General features: G+C 34.8%; 2 protein-coding genes across 19 annotated transcripts in view; one reads left to right on the top strand and one right to left on the bottom strand.

The window, feature by feature from the left end:
- The window catches only part of PMS1 (PMS1 homolog 1, mismatch repair system component), an 85605-nt gene extending 65437 nt beyond the window's left edge, over positions 1-20168 (top strand). For all 18 annotated transcript variants that reach the window (XM_082690508.1, XM_082690506.1, XM_082690511.1 and 15 more), the window contains 5 exons: positions 41-930; positions 8743-9222; positions 12499-12629; positions 16742-16902; positions 19931-20168. In XM_082690508.1, the coding sequence (XP_082546634.1) occupies positions 41-930; positions 8743-9222; positions 12499-12629; positions 16742-16902; positions 19931-20095 (1827 nt within the window). In that variant the 3' untranslated portion in view covers positions 20096-20168. The remainder of the gene's footprint in view (positions 1-40; positions 931-8742; positions 9223-12498; positions 12630-16741; positions 16903-19930) is intronic.
- Positions 1-20519, bottom strand: part of SLC40A1 (solute carrier family 40 member 1) — a 747507-nt gene that overhangs the window by 295691 nt on the left and 431297 nt on the right. The gene's annotated exons all lie outside the window — the stretch shown is intronic.

The raw sequence follows: 20519 nt of genomic DNA, 5'->3' as shown, positions 1-20519 counted from the left end.
TTTGTAATTTTCCCTAACATTTGTTAATTTATGTTTTTAGGAATCTGTTTTAATTGCTCTTGAAAATCTGATGACGACTTGTTACGGATCACTACCTAGTACAGATTCTTATGAAAATAATAAAACAGATGTTTCCTCAGCTGACATTGTTGTTAGTAATACAACAGAAACAGATGTGCTTTTTAATAAGATGGAATCATCTGGAAATAATTATCCAAATGTTGATACTTCAGCCATTCCTTTCCAAAATGATGTGCATAATGATAAATCTGGGAAAAGCACTAATTATTGTTTAAATCATCAGATACATGTTGATGACCATTATGATGATCATTTTAATAGTGAAAATTCTAACATTGATAGAAACAGTAGAAATACATTTCAAGAGATCCCAGTGAATAATTTATCTTGTGAGGATGTCCGGAAGGAATGTAGTGAGACTTGTTTTGTAGGTTCCGTTAAGCATACCCAATCAGAAAATAGCAATAAAAGCAATAGCGCTGGGAGTGGGAAAAATGAGGAAGCAGCAGTTCCCGAGAAGTCTTTGGAAATCTGTGCAGATGACTGGAGCAAGGGAAATACACTTAAAAATTCAATGGGAGAAAACATTGAACCTGTGAAAATTTTAGTGCCTCGAGAAAGTTCAGCATGTGAGCTCAATAATAAAGCTTATCCAAGCCCTGAACAAAAGAATCTCAGTGAAGGTTCCTGTAACAAAAAATCAAATGTGCTAGATAACAAATCTGGACAGCTTACAGCATATGATTTAATTAGCAATCGGGTAGTCAGAAAACCCATGTCAGCAAGCGCCCTTTTTATTCAAGATCATCGTGCTCAGTTTCTCACAGAAAATTCTAAGACCAATTTGGAGGATACAACAGTACAAATTGAAGAACTGTGGAAGACATTGAGTGAAGAGGAGAAACTGAAGTAAGTTTCCAGAGCTTGCTTGTGACTTGCTGCTGGGATATTTCCATTCTATATGACTCACTGGGTTTTTTAACTTCTTATTTATGGAAAACCAGAATGGAAAATGCCTTTTGGTTTGGCTAGAGTACCTTTTTGGCATCACTTTTTTAAATTTAGAGGTTTTCAGTGTTTTATTTTTTATTTGGGGGGTTTTTTTTGTTTTCGGTACAGGCCTTCACTACTTATTATTAAAATTTGAAGTTAAAGGTTTCATTCTTCTTAATTTAAAAATGTATTTTCTTCTTTTTTTTCTAACTTTATGTTAAAGAATCCTTCTATGACAGGACTTTCTCTTTTTTAAGCTTATGCATTAGAAGAGTTATAACGGTGGTGGTTTTAAGAAATATCTTGACTATTCCCTTTTTTAAATTGGTCTCCAAAATATGTAACACAAAATGAAAATTACAGTATTTTTACAGATTGAGTTTAGTAGAATCAATACTGTTCCTAATCAGTATAAACTGAAGGCTTCTTTCTAAAATCTTTTATTTATTTGTTGGCAACTTATAAACTATGGTGGAGTGTTTTGGTAGGTCAGTAGGTGGTTTGATCTATCTTTGATGAAAAGAGCTACTTATCACTTGCCATTTTTAGACTAGATGATTTAAATAAATATTATAAACTAATACGATGAGTATTTATAGTTGACTTAGGGCATTTAATGTAAATACAGAGTAGTATGTCTTGAGTGATATAGCCCACCAGAAAATGAAACAGTGGAATTATACTTCCAACCATATATTATGTATGGTATCTCAATAATATGGTAAATAGCTTGAAGAAAATTTAAACATAACTTATCATTCAGAGTTTTTATTTGATGACAAACGTGGACACTTAACCAATTTTTTTTTTTTACTTTTTCATTAACTTATTCAGTCTTATAAAGACACCATCAATTTAAAATAATAATGACCACTATTTTGTATGTGGGAGTAAAATGCAACTTTCCTTTTTTTTTTTTTTTTAATTTAAATTCAGTTAGCCAACAGATAGTACATCAGTTTATGATGTAATTTTCAGTGATTCATTAGTCGCATATAACACCCAGTGCTCATCACCTCTTGTGTCCCTCTTAACACTGACAGGCAAAACCTCCATAAAATTAGCTTGTTTGTTTGCTTGCTTGCTTGCTTTTTGGTGGGGATGGTTGTGTTTTTTTCTCTTCTCAGGCATGCACAGAAATAGACAAAAGAGCACAGTGAACCCATCACCCTGTTTCACGAACCTCCATGTCATGGTCAGTCTCACATCATCCGTACCTCCATGTACTTCACTTCCCCTTTTTGCTACTACTATTCTGAAGCATATCCTAGGGTTCATATGTTCATAAACATTTTGCTGTGTATCTGTAAAGAGTAAAGATGTTCCTACTTTAAACATAGCCATGATATAATCATCGTAATTTTTTTTTCCATTTGTTCACAAAGGAACATATTTTAGAAATTTTTTTTTATAATTTTTTATCAATAACAGATCAACAATCTAAGAAAACTGTCTTTTAACAGAGAATAAACCAGAATTTTAATGTTATGCCAGTGTACTTTTAACATCCATTCATTTTTTTTTAATTTTTAATTTTTTATATACATAAATCATCATAATTTTTAAAACAAGAATTCCTAATATCATCAGATATTCAGTGTTTGAATTTCTAATTACTTACTACCAGTTTTTTTTTTAAGTTTTTAATTTTTTTATAAACATATAATGTATTATTAGCCCCTGGGGTTCAGGCCTGGGGTTGCCAGGTTTACACACTTCACAGCACTCACCACAGTGCACACCCTCCCCGATGTCCGTAACCCCAGCACCCTCTCCCTACCCACCTCCCCCTGGCAACCCTCCGTTTGTTTTGTGAGATTAAGATTCTCTTATTAATAACAATTTTTTTTTAAGTTTGTTTATATGAATCAGGATGCAAATAAGGTTCACACCTTGTGATTGTCTTTAGTTTTATCTAAATGGCATAGGCATTTTAAGATCAGTGCATTTAACTTTCAGTACAGCAAGTCCACAGAAGTTGAATTGTGTTGACCAGGGAGGTGATGTGTTACCTGAGAATGTGGGGAAAAAGCATAGATGTTTCCCTCTCATGGAAGATAGGGACAGTGTGACAGCTCAAAAGATGGCTGTTCCCTCACAGCCTCACAACAGCAGGTATCGTTCCAGCTGACTTTGGGGGAGTGTCAGCATTGTTTCTTCTTGGAGGCCTCAAGGTATCAGGGTACAGGATTATGGGTAATAGTCCCCATCTAAACACTTGTTTATCATCAGGCAGTATTTGAGAATCCAAAGTTTTCTCTGTCTTACTGCCATTAGGTAATCAAAAGAGGCCGTGTTGGGCAAGAGCAGACCTCTGAAACCACACTGGGATTTAACTCCAGTTTCTCTGCTGGCTTTTCGTAAAAATGTGTGGACAGTATCTCCTAGATTGTTGTGAGGATTAAGTAAGATATTATGTGTTATGATGTAAGAAAAATTCACTGGCACATTCTTGTGATCTTACTTAGAATTTTTAACCTGTGAAAAGAAAATTTCTATGTTTTGATTGACATTATTTTTCACTTGCTTAGTGAAGATTGAATTTAATTTGGAGGCCATAAATAGAAGAAAATATAAGTATTTTGGAATCAGAGAGCTTACTGTATGTCACAAAATGTGTTAGAATCTTTGAGAGCCAGGGGTTTGGGGACCATGGTGGCTGGGTTCCAAAATCATGATCAGTGAGAAAGTGTAGCAAAAATGCTATTGTACTCAACAATCACACTAACTACCACTTTTCTGTAATATTTATCTTGGAATTCTTTCCATGATCCTCAATTCTGCCGGAAATGCTAAGGGGTATCAGAGTAGACTCCTCTGCTGTGGGCAGTGGATCTTTCTCTCCATCCTCCCTTCCCTCTTTTCCTGTCCTTCCTGGGTTTTTTCCCTTCGTCCTTCCTTTCTCCTTTTCTTCTGTTCTTTCTGTTTCTTTCCCTTCCTCCTTCATTGCCCTTTCTCCTTTTTCCTTTCCTCTCCTCTCCTCTCTTTTCTTTTTCTTTCTTTTTCCTTTCCTTTTTCTTTTCTTTTCTCTTCTCCTCCACCCCCCCCCTTCCCACCCGTCTTCAGACAGGAGATACTTATTACGGGCATTCTGTATACAAGGCCCTCCGCATTCTAGCTGATCACTTCAGATACAGCGATAAACAAAATAGACTTTCTCGACTTATAAATGATGCAGTGTAATGAGGAAAACACAAAGGAATCATAGAATACGAGGAGTCAGTTTTAAAATAAATGTAGAGTTATGAAAATACTTAGCAGTGGGCTTATTCTCATCTATGAGACAGGAAATGGTTCCCTAAGTAAAAATAATCAGAAAGGGATAGGAAATCTTCTAAATAAAACAGCTAAAAGGAAAATAGTGTTATTGAGGAAATGAAAGTGCTCTCTGTAACAGGAACAGAATATGAGAGAGTCTAATAAGTTGAAGGAAAGCAGGCCAGATTATGTAAGATTCTGTAAACCATAACAAAGAATTTGAATAAGCCCTACGATCAGGGTTTTTGTGCTGAGAGCTGAGGATAGACTCAGTGTGGGGAGTATTTAATTTTTTAGTTCTTCTTTTCCAGATATTTTTCCTTTGCTTTTCTCCTTTCCTCGGGTGGTTTAGAAGCCAGATTTAGGCCTCTGCTCTTGCCCCCTGGGGTTTCAGTCAATTGATGTTAACTTGAACTTTACATTTGCATACGATGAATATACTTCTACTTAAAATAAGAATAATATTGTAACTGGGGTATTAAAAATGGTAAATAAACTTTATAATTACATGTAATCTTTCATCACAAAAACATTCGATTTGATTACTGGTCAAATCAAAATTAATATTTTCCATTCAGGTTACTGAATCCCTTAATGACATTAAGTCAAATGTAGCAGCTGTTTTTACTTAACGTTTGCTTAATCTTCCTTTGGACATAGCTTTTTATATTTCCCAAGGAACTAATTAAATTGACTTCTTGAGTAAATCACAAGATTTGTACCATATGTGAAAATTTGCACATTATAATTAATTACAAATGGTGACCTTCATCTTGAACTCCTTTTTAACCGTAAGGGAAAAATCTTGAACTGGAATGTCCAAGAGCTAAAAATACTTAAAGTACCTATTAAAAGGAAACTGTTGAAAATTATCTGTTTTATGTAGCTAGTCCAGAATGTCAGATTCTAAATAGAAATGAGAGAAAACCATATACAAAATTATGAATATAGCCTGGTAAGTAACCAGAGAAGCATTTTTCATCTAGTTTACAGTGACACAAGGTCTTTTTTACATTCTTATCCAACTAACATTTCTGTATTTAACAAACATATACTGAGTACAAACTACACCGCATAATGTGGTCTCTTGTCTTTTAGTCTCAATTTTAACATTTAATACAGTTCGCCCCAAGAATGCCATTTTTATATCCTAACACATATCTATATAAATTTCTCCTTAAAAATGTTTCATGTATATTACCTACAATAGAATTTAGCCAGTTTCTTGAGTTACTTAAGATTAGAAAGAGCGTTAATTCTTCAGTCTCAAACTTAAAACTGCATTTGAAAAATATTTTTAGTAAAGTTGCTTAAATAATTAGCAGCCTTTAGTCAGTCATGTTCCTCATTCATTATAAGATGTGTTCCTTGATATACAATGATAACAAATGTTTATAATTATTTACTATGGTGCCAAGCATTATTCTAAGTACTTGAAACATTTTAACTCATTTTATTGCTCATATCAAAACTATGAAGTAAATGTAGATTATCTACATTAAATTTTTTTTATTATCTATATTAAATTATTATCCTGAGACACAGAAAAGTTAAATAATTTTTATAGATTTACAGAGCTACTAAGTGGCAGCACCAGACCAGTCAGTCAGTCTCCAGGGTCTGTGCTCTTACCACTATAATTTACTGAACACCTAAGAGTAGTTTTCAGTTTTGGGAGTACTTCAGAATCATCCGTGGAGCCTTTTAAAAAGATGGCTCAGTGGGTTAAGGCCACTGCCTTCGGCTCAGGTCATGATCCCAGGGTCCTGGGATCCAGCCCCACATCAGGCTCTCTGCTCAGCGGGGAGCCTGCTTCCTCCTCTCTCTCTCTCTGCCTGCCTCTCTGCCTGCTTGTGATTTCTGTCTGTCAAATAAATAGATAGATAGATAGATAGATAGAATTGTTCAACCTCAGTCTTGACCTGGAGAATTTGAAAATTTGAGGATGGGATTCAGGCATCTCCATTTTTTAGAAACAGTTTCTATCACCACTATGCTAGACTGTCTTTGATTGGCTGTAGGAGTTTCATTAATCCAAAAGAAAAGATGTCTTGATTTTATCCAGGATAATTTTGAATTGTCTATTATCTTGTACCTTTGAAACTGAATTAAATTAGTTTGGATGTATTGAGGTTTTTTTTTAATATATTTTTTCACTGATGACTCTAAAATGAGAAATAAATAGCAACTGAAAAAGTTAATATTTAGCTATGAATCTATTACAAATTTAATCATAAAATCTTTATTTTGCATGTTATCATTAGAGTGACTATTTTTTAAAGATTTTATTTATCTGACAGAAGAGAGACAGCAAGAGAGGGAACACAAGTTACCTTTCAAAGAAATGAGAATTTTAAAAAAGATCCTTTTTTGCTATTTACCTACATAGTTACCGTTTTGGTACTTATCATTTTTTCCTGTAGATCACAGTTTCTATTGTGTCAACTCTTAATAGTGCAGTTATGCTGGCAAGGGATTCTAAGCTTTCTTTTATCCAAAAATGTCTGTATCATTTTCATTTTTATAGGACATTTTTGCTTTGTATCATTGGATTCTGTTGGCACTTAAAAAATGTAATTTACTGCCATCTGGCTATACATTGCTTCTAATAAGTTATATCCATCATTTGTAGTATTCTTTTTTTGTAATGTCTTTTTTTTTTTTTTCTCTCACTGCTTTCAGGGAATTTGTTTGTCTTTGTTTCTCAGCAGTTTGATCTAATGTATCAAACTGTGGATTTCTTTGTATTTATCCTGCTCAGGTTCACTGACCTTCTTGGATCTACAAAATGTTTCATTTATCCAAATTGTCTAATTGTCATCAATTTTTTTTTCAATTTTTTTTTCTCTTCAGTTCCACATTTTTAATCTGGAATTCTAATTACATTTTTATCTGGGATCCCAAATATGTGGGATTGTTTGTTGTACCATAGGCCACAGAGATTTATTTTAATCTTCATTTTTCTCTCCTGTTTAGATTGGGTAAGTTCTATTGCTCTGCCTTCAAGTTTGCCGACCCTTTCTTTTGCCATCTCTCATCTGCTGTTAAGCATTTTCAGGCTTTCTTTTTGACATTTTTAATCTCAGATATTGTATTTTTTAGTTGTAGAATTTCCTTTCGGTTCTTTAATAATGTCCCTTCCCTGTTTACATTCCTTTTGGTTCTCTCATTAGGATAATCTTTTCCTTTAAGTCCTTAAATATTTATAAAAACCCATTTCAAAAATAACTTTTTTTTTCCTTTGGCAATTTCCAACATCTGAGACATGTTAAGGTTGGTTTTTACTATCCAGTTTTTCTCTTGATCATTACTCACATTTTCCCTTTTTATTGCTTGAATGATAACTTTTGTTTAGTGGACATTGTGGGTGATACGTTGAAGAAACTCTAGATTCTGTTGCCTTCTTCTGAAAAGTGTTGGTGTTTGTTCTGCAACGATTTAAGTTACTGACAGATCACACTGAGCTGGAAGGCTGTTTTATACTTCCTTAGAGAGAGACTTTAAATATTGCCCCTAACCTTGGGGCAGCTTTCTTAGTTCTAGGACATAGTTTTTCCCTTACCCTAGGATGTAGCCCTCATCCAGTTTTAATTTAAAGCGCAAAGCGTTTATTAAGCCATCTAATTATATAAAATTCAAGCTCTAAATTCCATTTATTCTGCCATAGGTAGTCACTAAAATCTGTGTCTAGCTCATTGAACATTCTAGCAGTTGTTTTCCTCCAGGCTTCCACTTATGGAATTTTCTGGGATTTTTCTCCCTTAATTTCCAGTTGTTTTGGAAGCAAGGAACTCTGTTCTAGTTATTCAAGCTAGTAAAAGTGCAACTTATATAAGGTAATATTATGTGATATAAAAATAAATAATAAAAATTATTTAAAAAAAAAAAAACTTTTTCATGGGGCACCTGGGTGGCTCAGTCATTAAGCGTTTGCCTTTGGCTAAGGTATCACTCCCAGGGTCCTGGGATGGAGCCCACATTGGGCTCCCTGCTCCGTGAGAAGCCTGCTTCTCCCTCTCCCTCCTTGTGCTCCTTCTTTGTGTTCCCTCTCACTCTTTCTCACCCTGTCAAATAAAATATTGAAAAAAATAGTTTTTTGGGTTTTTTTCCCCAAAAAGAGTACAGCTTATTGCTTGATGATTTTATTTATTTATTTATTTTGCCATTCCCCTTCAATGCCAGGAACTGCCCTTTGGGTAAAAGCTATATAAATATGGATCTCTTTTTTGAATGTTGAGTCATTCCAGTATCTGCCTATTTTTGGTTGCTTTTCCATGTCCATTTTAAATAGTTGATCTCTGTATTTTGTTCAGAATTATAGTTAATGTAGGGAAGGTTAGTCCACTATAGGCTCCTTCATCATTATCACACTTGGAACACCAGCTCTTTATTTTTTATAAAATTTACTTCAGATGGCCAATACGTTTCTGATTATGACCTCATTTTATTCTATTTTATCTTTATTCCCAGATACGAAGAGAAAGCTACTAAAGATTTGGAAAGATATAATAAGCAAATTAAGAGAGCCATTGAACAGGAATCACAAACATCATTTAAGGATGGCAGAAAAAAGATAAAGCCCACCAGTGCATGGAATTTGGCACAGAAGCACAAATTGAAAGCTTCATTATCTAATCAGCCTAAACTTGATGAGCTCTTTCAGTCCCAAATTGAAAAAAAGAACCAAAACATTAAAATAGTTCAGATCCCCTTTTCTATGGAAAACTTAAAAAAAAAATTTGAGAAACATAAATTTGACTTAGAAGAGAAGGAGGAACTTTGCTTGCTCCACAATCTCAAGTTTCCTGATGCGTGGCTAATTACATCCAAAACAGAGGTAATGCTATTAAATCCTTACAGAGTAGAAGAAGCCCTGCTATTTAAAAGACTTATTGAGAATCATAAACTTCCTGCAGAGCCACTGGAAAAGCCAATTATATTAACAGAGAGGTATGTTGAAATAATAGATTTCTTTTTTTAACTCTCAAAAGATTTATCAGTCCATACTAGATTGGAAATTCAAAGCAAAAGTTGGAAGTGTTTTCTGGTAGAGAAAAGTCTAAAGAATTCTTTTTTAAAGTTGATTTTCTCATCTTCAATGGAATTGTTTTTGAGTAAATAATTTTAGAATATTCTAGCTAGTTTACTTCTGCAGTTAGTAAATATCAGCCTCAATTCTCCTGTTCATAAGTGACTTGCCTCGGACAATTTTGAAGTTAGGTTGCCATGACTCTGTCATTGTACACTTTCCATTTCAAGTGTATACCAAAATAGAATTATACAATGAATGCCTTTATCAACAATTACCAAGATTTTGCCACATTTGTCTATTTGTCCTTTCAAATATGTATGTGTATATTATGCATACACACACACACACACAGACATATTTTCTTTTTCTTTCCTAAATTTTTTAGCCAATTTCTACCCAAACATCTTTTGGTTTCTCTCTTTTAAAAATGACTTACCTAATCACAAATGACATTTTCCTATCTTACACAATATTAATTCCTTGAAAGTATATCTCATTGTCTCAACATGTCTTTTTTATAGTTTTTAAATTATTAAATTTAATTTGTATCTAAAAAAATTAAAATTTAAAGTATTAAAATTATTAAAATTTAAATTATTTAATTTGTATCTAAGGTCCAGCTGTTACATTTTGTTTCTTAAATCTCTTCTAATATCACACCATTAACTTGTTCTTGATACTAAGTCACTTGTTTTTTAGAATAGCCTATTGTCTCAGTTTGTCCCTTTGCTTCCTTGTAGTTCCTTGTTTTTTCCTCTCCCATGTTTAAACAGAAGTTAGTCCTGGAGGATTGAATAGATTTTGATTATACTTTCTGGAATGACTATTTAATAGGTCGTGCTATGTGCTGCTTGTTTCATCACAACAGAAGGCGCTTATCACTGGTTTCCGACACTGACAGCTGCACTCATACCTTAAAATTCCCTGTCAACCTTTCCATCTAATGATTTCATCCATTGATGATTGTTGCCCTGAACTGATTTTATTATAGATTACAAAATGGGGTATTTCCCTTTAATATCCTACATGAGCAAATTATTTTCTGTAAAAATGAATAGCTAACAGCTAACCTGTTAACATTTCCCTTTTTTAATATTTATTATTTCTTTCTTTGGTCTGACAGAGGAAAGAATCATATATATGAAAAGAGATAAAGGCCTGAAATTAGGGGCGCCTGGGTGGCTCAGTGGGTTAAGCCGCTGCCTTCGGCTCAGGTCATGATCCCAGAGTTCTGGGATCGAGCCCCACATCGGGCTCTCTGCTTAGCCGGGAGCCTGCTTCCTCCTCTCTCTCTCTCTGCCTGCCTCTCTGCCTGTGACCTCTGTCTGTCAAATAAATAAATAAATAAAATCTTAAAAAAAAAAAAAAACAACTGAAATTAGAAAGCTATTGAGGGTTTGATCTCTGGGACATGTTACTGGATAACTCTGTTTCAGAACTCCCAAGAATATATGAAAAAATCTTTAATAAAGTATATTAAAACTCTTTTGTTAAAAAGCCCTGCTACCAAATTATGATTAGGATTGCTTTGAACCTGTAGATCATATTGGGGGGAATTGCCATCTTAACAATACTGCATCTTCCAATTCCTGCACAGTGGTCTCCATTGATTTAAGTCTTCTTTAATTTCTCTCAGCAATATTTTGTAGTTTTCAGTATAGAGGTATTTTTTTGAAAAAATTTTTCCCAAATATTTTGGTTTTTGATGCTAATATAAGTGGGGTTATTTTTTAAATTTCATCGTCTATTTATCTGCTCTTGATATATATAAAAATACAATATAGTTTTGTATTTTGAAAAAAGAAATCCATTACCAGAAGGAAAAAATAGAGCCAAGACACAGGAAAACATATATCAGAGCTGTCTTTCTTTTTTTTTTTTTAAGATTTTATTTATTTATTTGACAGATCACAAGTAGGCAGAGAGGCAGGCATAGAGAGAGGGGAAAGCAGGCGCCCCCAGAGCTGTCTTTTTAATTAAGACAGCAGTAATACATTCACCTAAATCCAGCATCTTTTATAGTATTCTCTTTGAGATTGGCTTAGCAAACTGTCAAAGAATTAGAAAAAGAATTAATACAGATACGGCCTGTATTAAACAGTTCAAAAATCTGATAGTACTTTCTGTTCTTCCCTTAAAAAGAACTAGGGTATATATGAAATTTTAAACATGATTACTTCTCTAAATGGTTATTTGTGAACTTTCATTTATATTTTAAAAATCATTTTGTGCTTCTACAAATTAAACATTTTAAAAGATTTTTTTCCTTTATGATATTCTGTTATTCAAAAACAAATACATTAAAAACTATTATTTGCGGGGTGCCTGGGTGGCTGAGTGAGTTAAACCTCTGCCTTCGGCCCAGGTCATGATCTCCGGAGTCCTGGGATCGAGCCCCGTATCGGGCTCTCTGCTTGGTGGGGAGCCTGCTTCCCCCTCTCTCTCTGCCTGCCTCTCTGCCTACTTCTGATCTCTCTCTGTCTGTCAAATAAGTAAAACCTTTGAAAAAAAAAGAAAATAAAAAACTATTATTTGGGACCCATACTAGCCTGATAATAAAGATTTCTTAATTGAACATGGACAGCAACAAAACTGAATTCAAAATTGTTTTCACCCTTCTTTAATAGTGACATGCCCACCACAATTAATATAAGTTTTTCAAAACTGAGTGAAAGACTGGAATTATGGGTTGGATTCAGTGTCCTTACTATGGTTCTAATGCAGATTGTGTCATTTATCTCTCAATAGCATAACTTAGATCTCTGTAAAATAGGAAGTAGGAGCTCAGTAATAACAATGGCCAATGTTTGCTGAGGATTTACCATATGATAGGAACTTTACTAAACCCTTTGATCTTACCAACAACCTTATGATAGAATAATAATAATATAACAATGGCATTATTTATAAAGTTTTTACTTGTATTTTATCGAGAGAGCACAGTTTTTGATCTCACATTTAGTTCGTAATGTTCTAAAAGATAGACACTGTCTTTTATGTCCATTCTTCCTCCTTTCTGTATGCTGTATATAGTAGGTCTTCTAAGAGATATTAACAGAGTTGTAAAAAAGTAGAGTTTGTCACAGGGCTACTTACGAATCATTTTTAAAGGGCCCTTGCATTAACTTTTCCATAAATCCTCTTATTTCATTTTACATATTTAATAAGTTAAAGGACCATAATTTCTTTTTCAGTCTTTTTAATGGATCTCATTATTTAGAGATTTTATGTAAAATGACCACAGATGATCAGAGATACAGTGGATCAGCTTACCTGTCCGATCCTCGTCTTACAGCAAATGGTTTCAAGATAAAATGGATACCAGGTATGATGGTGTGGTTTACTATTTCCTGACTTAGAAAAAGAAGTCTTGTTCCGGAAGTTTCATTTGGGCTTCATAATACACATACCAGTATATTTTTATCTCACCAAAAGTACAGTGTCAGCTATATAAAAACAATCATATTTCAAAAAGGTAATCCCTGAAACTAGGAAGTTTGGCATCCCTTTCAGTCTGTTACCTTGCATTTGTGTTTTCATAACTAATCGAGAAGTTTCATTGTAATTTTTGACATCTTTGGCACAATGTGCCTAGTGTGTTTAAAGTATTTAATACTCCTTTGGATGATGAAAGAAATAAATGTGTAGTATATCGGAAAGGTCTAACAAAAATGGCCGTCTCTTTTCCCGTTTTGCCAATTAGATTTGTAACATCAGCAGTCTTACTATTTGGAGAATGATTTGATTCCATTGCTTTGCTAGAAAGACTGCGGTAACACCGTCTTCTCTGTGTGGCAAGTCACTGGGTGGAGAGAAAAGTGAATCATTCTGGGAAGCAGACTTCTGTTTTCCCGGTTGGGCCCTTCTCTGTTCTCTCATAACTTTCATATTTCACTGTTTTCTGCCCTGCCTAGGCTGGTCTTGTCTTTTCCCTTTGTCTGGTCTCAAGGGTATCATGAAGAGTGAATGCCACTGTTCCCCCTCCTGCCTGCCGCTAAACTTGTCATAACAAATATACAGAAAAAGTTCAGCTAAAACAGAGTTGAAGATTTTTATAGGGATGTTTTATTTAAACGTTAAAAGAAAATGAGTAAAAACGATTGTACGAAGCTATGAAATTAAGTATACACAGAAGATGATTTGGTGCCCCAAACTTTAATTTTACCTACTTTTGCAGTTTTAGGAACATCTGCCCTGGACTTCTTACCTTCTGTCTCAGTCTTGGATATTTAGATTTGGAGTGGCCTCAGTGTTTTCTCATCATAACAACTAATAAATATCAAATAATTATAATATACAGGGCACTATTCTAAATAGTAAATGTATTAATATTAATTAATAGCCCTATGAAGTAGGTTCTGTTGCTGTTTCCATTTTACAGATGGAAAAATCAAGACACAATGAAGTTTGCTTAAGCATACCAGTTAGTAGTAGAACCAGGATTTCAACCCAAGTGCATTTACAGTCTAGCTTTTAACTAATTTGTTATATTGTTTCCTACAAAAATTGAGATATTTACTTCATAAAGTAGTTGTGAGCATGAGAGAGGTACTTAGGGAAATCAGTTAGCATAGTACTTGCCACTGGTGGGTGTTTGGATATTCTCTCTTCTTCCCATCTTCCAGTACCCCTGTCTGTCATTTCTTTTAGACCTCCCAGAAATCTTTCCTCCCCGAGACCCCTCGCACTTACTTGAAGTGTGAGACAAGGGGTGTGTATAGGTTTGTGTGTAGTAAGATTTTTTTTTTCTTAATCTATTTTTCTAACGAACTATGTGGTATTGCTGGCAGCTGCCACTCTTTTTTTCATAAAAAATAGTACCACAGCAACTTTTTAAAAAAAGAATAACTACTTCCCTGACTTTTTTAAGAACATGTTTATGCTTTCAGTTCTCAGCTTGTGGGTAGTGTTTTTTGGTTTTGTTTTTAAAGATTTTATTTATTTATTTGACAGGGAGAGAGCACACAAGCAGGGGGAGCCATAGAGGGAGACGGAGAAATGGGCTCTCTGATGAGCAGGGAGCCTGATACCGGGCTCTATCCCAGGACCCTGGGATCATGACCTTTGCCGAAGGCAGATGCCCAACAGACTGAGCCACCCAGGTACCCCGTGGGTAGTGTTCTTTAAGTCCTGTTGAATACTAGGTACTTTACAAGGCACCAGAGATATAAAAATGAGTAAGAGTCACCTGCAAACTGACTTGATTTGGTTGGAATTAGTTTTCTTAGATTGTCATCAGCATTATTTACCTTAGCAGTAACAGATCAGATTTAAAACTCTGTTTTCCTCTTTTTTAAGCCTTTCTTTTCCTTCATTAATTTTTATGTCATGTTTTCTTAAAAAACCATTTCTCCTCTTCATGAGTTTGTTTTCTTGGACGAACTTTGGATGAGCAGTTTATCAGTTGTCACTAAACATCTTTGAATGATAAGGACGTTTAAAAGAGAGGAGGAATACATCTGACTCTGAGGGAAAAGATTCTGAATGTGATCCTAAGAATTTTGCTCATTCACAGGATTAGTTTTTTGTTCTGCATCAATAAGAATTCTGTATTTTAAGGGCGCCTGGGTGGCTCAGTGGGTTAAGCCGCTGCCTTCAGCTCAGGTCATGATCTCAGGGTCCTGGGATCGAGTCCCGCATTGGGCTCTCTGCTCGGCAGGGAGCCTGCTTCCCTCTCTCTCTCTCTGCCTGCCTCTCCATCTACTTGTGATTTCTCTCTGTCAAATAAATAAATAAAATCTTTAAAAAAAAAAATTCTGTATTTTAAGAAAGTGAAAACTTGTCAAACCACTTACTCATTTGAAATATTTTCTCTGAAAATTGGAAAGCATTTCACAGAATCTTATGGAAAATTCTTGAAAGTTTATTGTTACATGGTTCCAAATGTCTGTAAGTTTCCCATATCAGAATTTTGCAAACATGGTGATTAAAATATTGCTCAATTTCCTCATCTACTGCCAAATACTGTACGCATATGCACAAGTAATTCTGTGAAATGTGTAAGATTTTCCAGGGAAAATCTAGTCACTATTAGACTCTTCAGTCTAATTGTTCTATAAAAAGGTAAAGAACCAGCAATAGTGAAGTCTCTGGGCTAATATTTTTGTAATTTCCTTCTCTATATATGCATAAAGATAGAACTCTAATATTTTGCTTCTTCCTCTTTGCCTGTATAAATCCTGTTTCAAGTCCCATTTAAGTTCCCCTGGTTGCTCAAACTCTTATTTTGTCTTCCTTGACCAAACTGTGTTTTACTCCTCAATGCTTGATTATAGATCTTCTGTTACTCTCCAGTTGTTTCCAGGGGTGCCTGCTCTGTTTAGTGTACCACCATTGCATCTTCTCCAGGTCAAGAAAGTGATCTCTAACTGGAAACAGATTAGGGATAGGATCACTGATGTCTCAGGACCTGAAACTCTTCAGGCTGTATCACTCCTCTTTTTTCATTCATCTGTTGATAGCCGCCACTTACCCAATGTTGAACTGTCTCATTTTCTTAGTTCTATATAACATGGGCGGGCTTAAATATTAAGAACGCTGTTACACAGAGCCAAAGAAGTTCAATATCTGCTGTTTTGCAACATCTTAAAGTGCATTCTAAAGCCAAATTTGATCCTTTGGAATTTATGCTTTTATGGATATTTTACCTCATGATATATCTAATCATGTAGCTTTTTTTAGTTTTATTTTAGTCACTAAATTATTTAAAGTAGTTTAATAAATAATGTCAGTTTTAAATATTGTTTTACTAAGATATTTTGAGTAAACATTACTGATTAAACAGTATTTCATTCTCTCAGACGAGATCGGGCGCATTCAGGGTGGTATGGCCGTAGACTAAACAGTATTTCATTCTCTCAAACTAGTAATATATTAATGTTACTATTTGCAATATATAAGTGTGTCAAATCAAGGCTATGCATAAACCATAAACTTAGTGTTTATCAATTATATCTCAAAACTGTAAAAAAAAATTACTATATGAGTATTTTTATAATTGTAAGTTAAAATAATCATAGAAATAATTCAGGCCTTCAAGTTAGTATTAAACTAGTAGAATACACTTTGAACAGCAGCAGTTGTTAAAACACTTAAACCAGTTTTATTTTAATAAATATCATGGGACTTCATTTTCTCTCCAAAGTAAGAAATGTTCTAAACAAATGTAGGGAACAGAAGTGCAATAACTAAGATTAAATTAAATAATATAAAGCACATGTGGTGTCTCTGACGCTTATGACTTAATGTGAAGTCCTATGGGAAATTACTATTTGTTCTCCAACTAAGGAACAGAACTTTGTCCTGACTACATTAAATTCTAAGGAAGGTTCACTAAATGTTTTTAACAGTGATTTTGTTTTTAATAGACATTTTCTGGAATATAATTTAAACAAAACTAACCATATCTACATGTGGTTTTATTTATTTTTCTTTTAGGCATTTCCATTGCTGAAGACTACTTGGAAATAGAAGAAATGGCTAATTGTCTCCCATTCTATGGAGTGATGGACTTAAAAGAAATTCTTAATGCTATATTAAACAAAAATGCAAAGGAAGTTTATGAATGTAGACCTCGCAAAGTGATAAGCTACTTAGAGGTATTTATTATTAGATTATGTAGGTTGGTTAGATTTTAACATACTTAGTGGTTTCTTAATAAAACAATAAGGTTTCAAAATAGTAAAGTTTCTGTAAGGTCTATTTTTTCTAAGAAGAAATACTACTAAAAAAAGAAATCCTTGACCTCTGCAAGAGCAAAAAGAGATAAAGTGAAAGATGTATTATTGAATAAAAGGAAATATTAGTTACCTAGGAATATCTACCACAAATAAGAAACAACAGTGGGTTAAATAAGTTCTGATGTAATATGGGATGGAGGAAGATTATAAGGTTTTAAATGTCATATAGGATAGTTGTTGGAAAGTAATAGTGAATGTCTCAATTTTTGAATTCTCTCCCTCAAGTTTGGTATTTATCTGAACATAAATGAGATTTGTTTTCTCCGTTTAAAAAAAAAAAAATGGGCCATTTTTGTTTAGAATATAATCATGATGTCCCCACTGTATTCTGAGGACCAGACTTCAGGAAAGTCCACTTTTTACCCTTTCTGAAGATTGTATTCAATAGCATTCTATAGGTCCTTCAAGAGCTTTGACTTGTGGATGTTCCTAGCCTATTGCATGAGCAATTTAACACTGATAGTTTCTAATGACTTCAAAGGAATCTTCTTGTGAAAAAGGTAGAATAAACTTAAATGAAGGTTGAAGGAGGGTAGTATTTTGTATATTGAAAAACCATGTGGGAAGAAATGTGATTTTAGAAACAAAAAAGTGGTTGGCATTAGGTATAAATATTTTTACTAATATTATACCTCATTACATTAAGTCAGTTGTGGATTGATTGTTTTGGAAGAGAGTCTAAGGAAAAAAGAGAACTATAAGATCTACAGGAATACTTAACGTTTAAAGTCAAGCTGAATAAGATGTCTCAGAAATAGACAGGAGAGTGAAAGAAAAAAGAGGAGTAGATATAAAGGTCAAGGGAGGAAAGAAATTTGAAAATGAGAAAGTAGTAGCAGATTCTTTATAGGGTAATAGTTGCTTGAAGACCATTTGGTATGGTTGCTGGATGGCAATGATAATAGAAAAGTAGTCCAGATGAAAGATTCGCCAATGGCAAAAGAGTAAGGGCAGTAGTGAAAAAGTGTAGGCAGCAAGTCACATGGTGGTAAAAAGAAGAAAAGAGAGATTAGGTTGTCTTTGTTATTGGTGGAGAAGACTGACATAAAAGATTGGTAAGCAGATGTTCCAAAAGAGGCAGGAAGGAAGACAAGGGTAAAGTAAAGTTTTAGAAAGGAGAAACTTCTCTCAATCAGAGCAAAAGGGAAGGAAAGTAGAAGTAAAACTATTTTCAGGTAAACTTGTGATGTCATGTATGATACATGTGATGAAGGTGTAGGAGAAGTTAGCTCCTGAGAGTGAAGAGGCTAGGAAGGCATTGGGGATTTGAGTATAGTAGAAAAGATCAAAAAATAAGAGCTGTAGGTACTATAAGAGAAGATTGATTAGAGAAGACCAAGTAATGTCCAAATGGCATTGAGCACTGATAAGAGCTAACATTGGTATTGGATCCAGCCAAGATAGCTTGGTGATTTTCCAATAGTACATGGTACAGTTTATCCAGGTATAGGGATTAAAGGTGAATATGGTACAACAAGGGGGTGAGTGAGCACATTTGAACCCATAATGTACATAGGAAACTGTGTTAGGTTCTAGAAGATTTTAAAGATGAATTAGGTTTTGTAGGCGAGGTAAACACAACACCAGACGAGGTAGGCACAAGGCAAGATTTATTAAAGGCACTCTCCGGGGCCAAGTTTCAGGGCTCAGGAGAAGGGGAGCCAGGAAAGTCGCACCAGGAAGAGGTGGGCACCCTCAGGCGAAGTTCTGAGACTGGAAAGCAGAGTCAGGGAATTTGTACTGGGAGGGAGTCGGTGGGGGTCTTTTATCAGGCCAAGGCAGGGCCTGGATTCACATCCATATATGGTAAGATATTTGGTGATAAGAGGGTATGGGGTGGGGGCTCCTGATACTCCTGTTTCCTGCATAGGTATCGGGTTACCTATGGAGACGGGACCTGGGCATCTCCTTTTGGCGGGAGAGTCCAGGGTTAAGGAAGGGGGGACTGGAAGATGTTGTTCCTCCTGCACTCCCGGAACTGTCGACCCAACAGGTTCTAGTGGTAGGAATCAAAAAGGAATACAGAAAGCTAGAAATAGTATCTTTAATGGCTTACTATCTGTGCCTTACGTAGGGAAAGATGACAAGAAGGGTGCTGGTGCAGAGCGATATAGAGGAACTGAGGAGATTAAAGGTCAAAGTGAAGGAAAAAATAGGTTTAGTTGGAAAGGAGTAGGATAATGGAAGAGGGTATGTGGTTAGAGAATTATATTAGGCTCAAGCTCTTTGAAGTACAATTTGTTTTTAAATAAATTTAAAAAGAAACCAGCTTTGCTAATACCATTTACCCCTAAATGCTCAGTTTTCGTATCTCAGAAAATAGCATCACCATACCAGAAATGTGGACATTACCCTTGATTCTGCATCCTTCATAACCAGTTCATCAACAGGTTTTGACTTTACCTCCTGTTCATGTGAGGACTCTTTTTTTAATTTATTTATTTTTATTTGTATTTTTTTAGAGAAGGGTGTGGGGAGGGGCAGGTGGAGAAGGAGAGAGAAAATCCCAAGTAAGTTCCATGCCCAGTGTAGAGCCCAATATAGAGCCCAACACCAGTCTCTATCCCACAATCCTGAGATCAAGACCTGCATTGAAATCAAAAGTTGGACACCCAACTGGCTGAGCCACCCAGGCGCCCCCAAATTTTGTCTTTTTATCTGTTTCGTTTCTCCGCACTAGAATAAAATTTAACATGAGCAAGGATATTTGTCTTATTCTCTACTGTGTGTAAAACGTACAATAGTGATGAACATGTAATATGTGTTTAATATGTGTGTGAATGAATAATAAGAATATAATCTGTTTTCTGTCTTCTTTCTTGTCAGGAATAACGTGTTTTCTGCTTCAGGGTGTATCGTGGTATAACATGTGACTTTCTCTTCACAGGGAGAAGCAGTGCGTCTATCTAGACAGTTGCCCATGTACTTATCCAAAGAGGATGTCCAAGACATTATCTACAGAATGAAGGACCAATTTGGAAATGAAATTAAAGGGTGTGTTCATGGTCGCCCATTTTTTCATCATTTAACCCATATTCCAGAAGATACCTGATTAAATATGTTTAAGAAAATTTGTTACTATTAAAATTGTTTTGGTAATAAAATAATAGGAGTCAGTCTTTAAACGATCTTTGTACTATCATGTGTTAGTTATAAGTGACACTTCACTGACTTATATTTTAAAAGATTTTGAAAACTTTAATGTTAACTATTCGATTTTTTTCTCAAGAACCAGCCTTCATAATTATTGGTTGTAAACTCCAAACTGAAAATACCTCGTATTCTTGGATGGTTGATTTACTAGGGGCTGTGGATTGAATTGTGTCTCCAAAATTCATATGTTGAAGTCCTAACCCCCACTGTGACAGAATTTGGAGATGGGGCCTTTTTAGAGGTAATTAGGTTTAGACGAAGTCACGAGGGGAAGGGCTCTCATGATACGGTTAGTGCCCTTCTAAGAAGAGACATCAAGAGCT

The sequence above is a fragment of the Mustela nivalis genome (genome assembly GCF_964662115.1).
Source record: "Mustela nivalis genome assembly, chromosome: 11".
In the NCBI taxonomy this organism is placed as follows: Eukaryota; Metazoa; Chordata; class Mammalia; order Carnivora; family Mustelidae; genus Mustela; species Mustela nivalis.
This window is presented reverse-complemented; position numbering and strand designations above follow the sequence as displayed.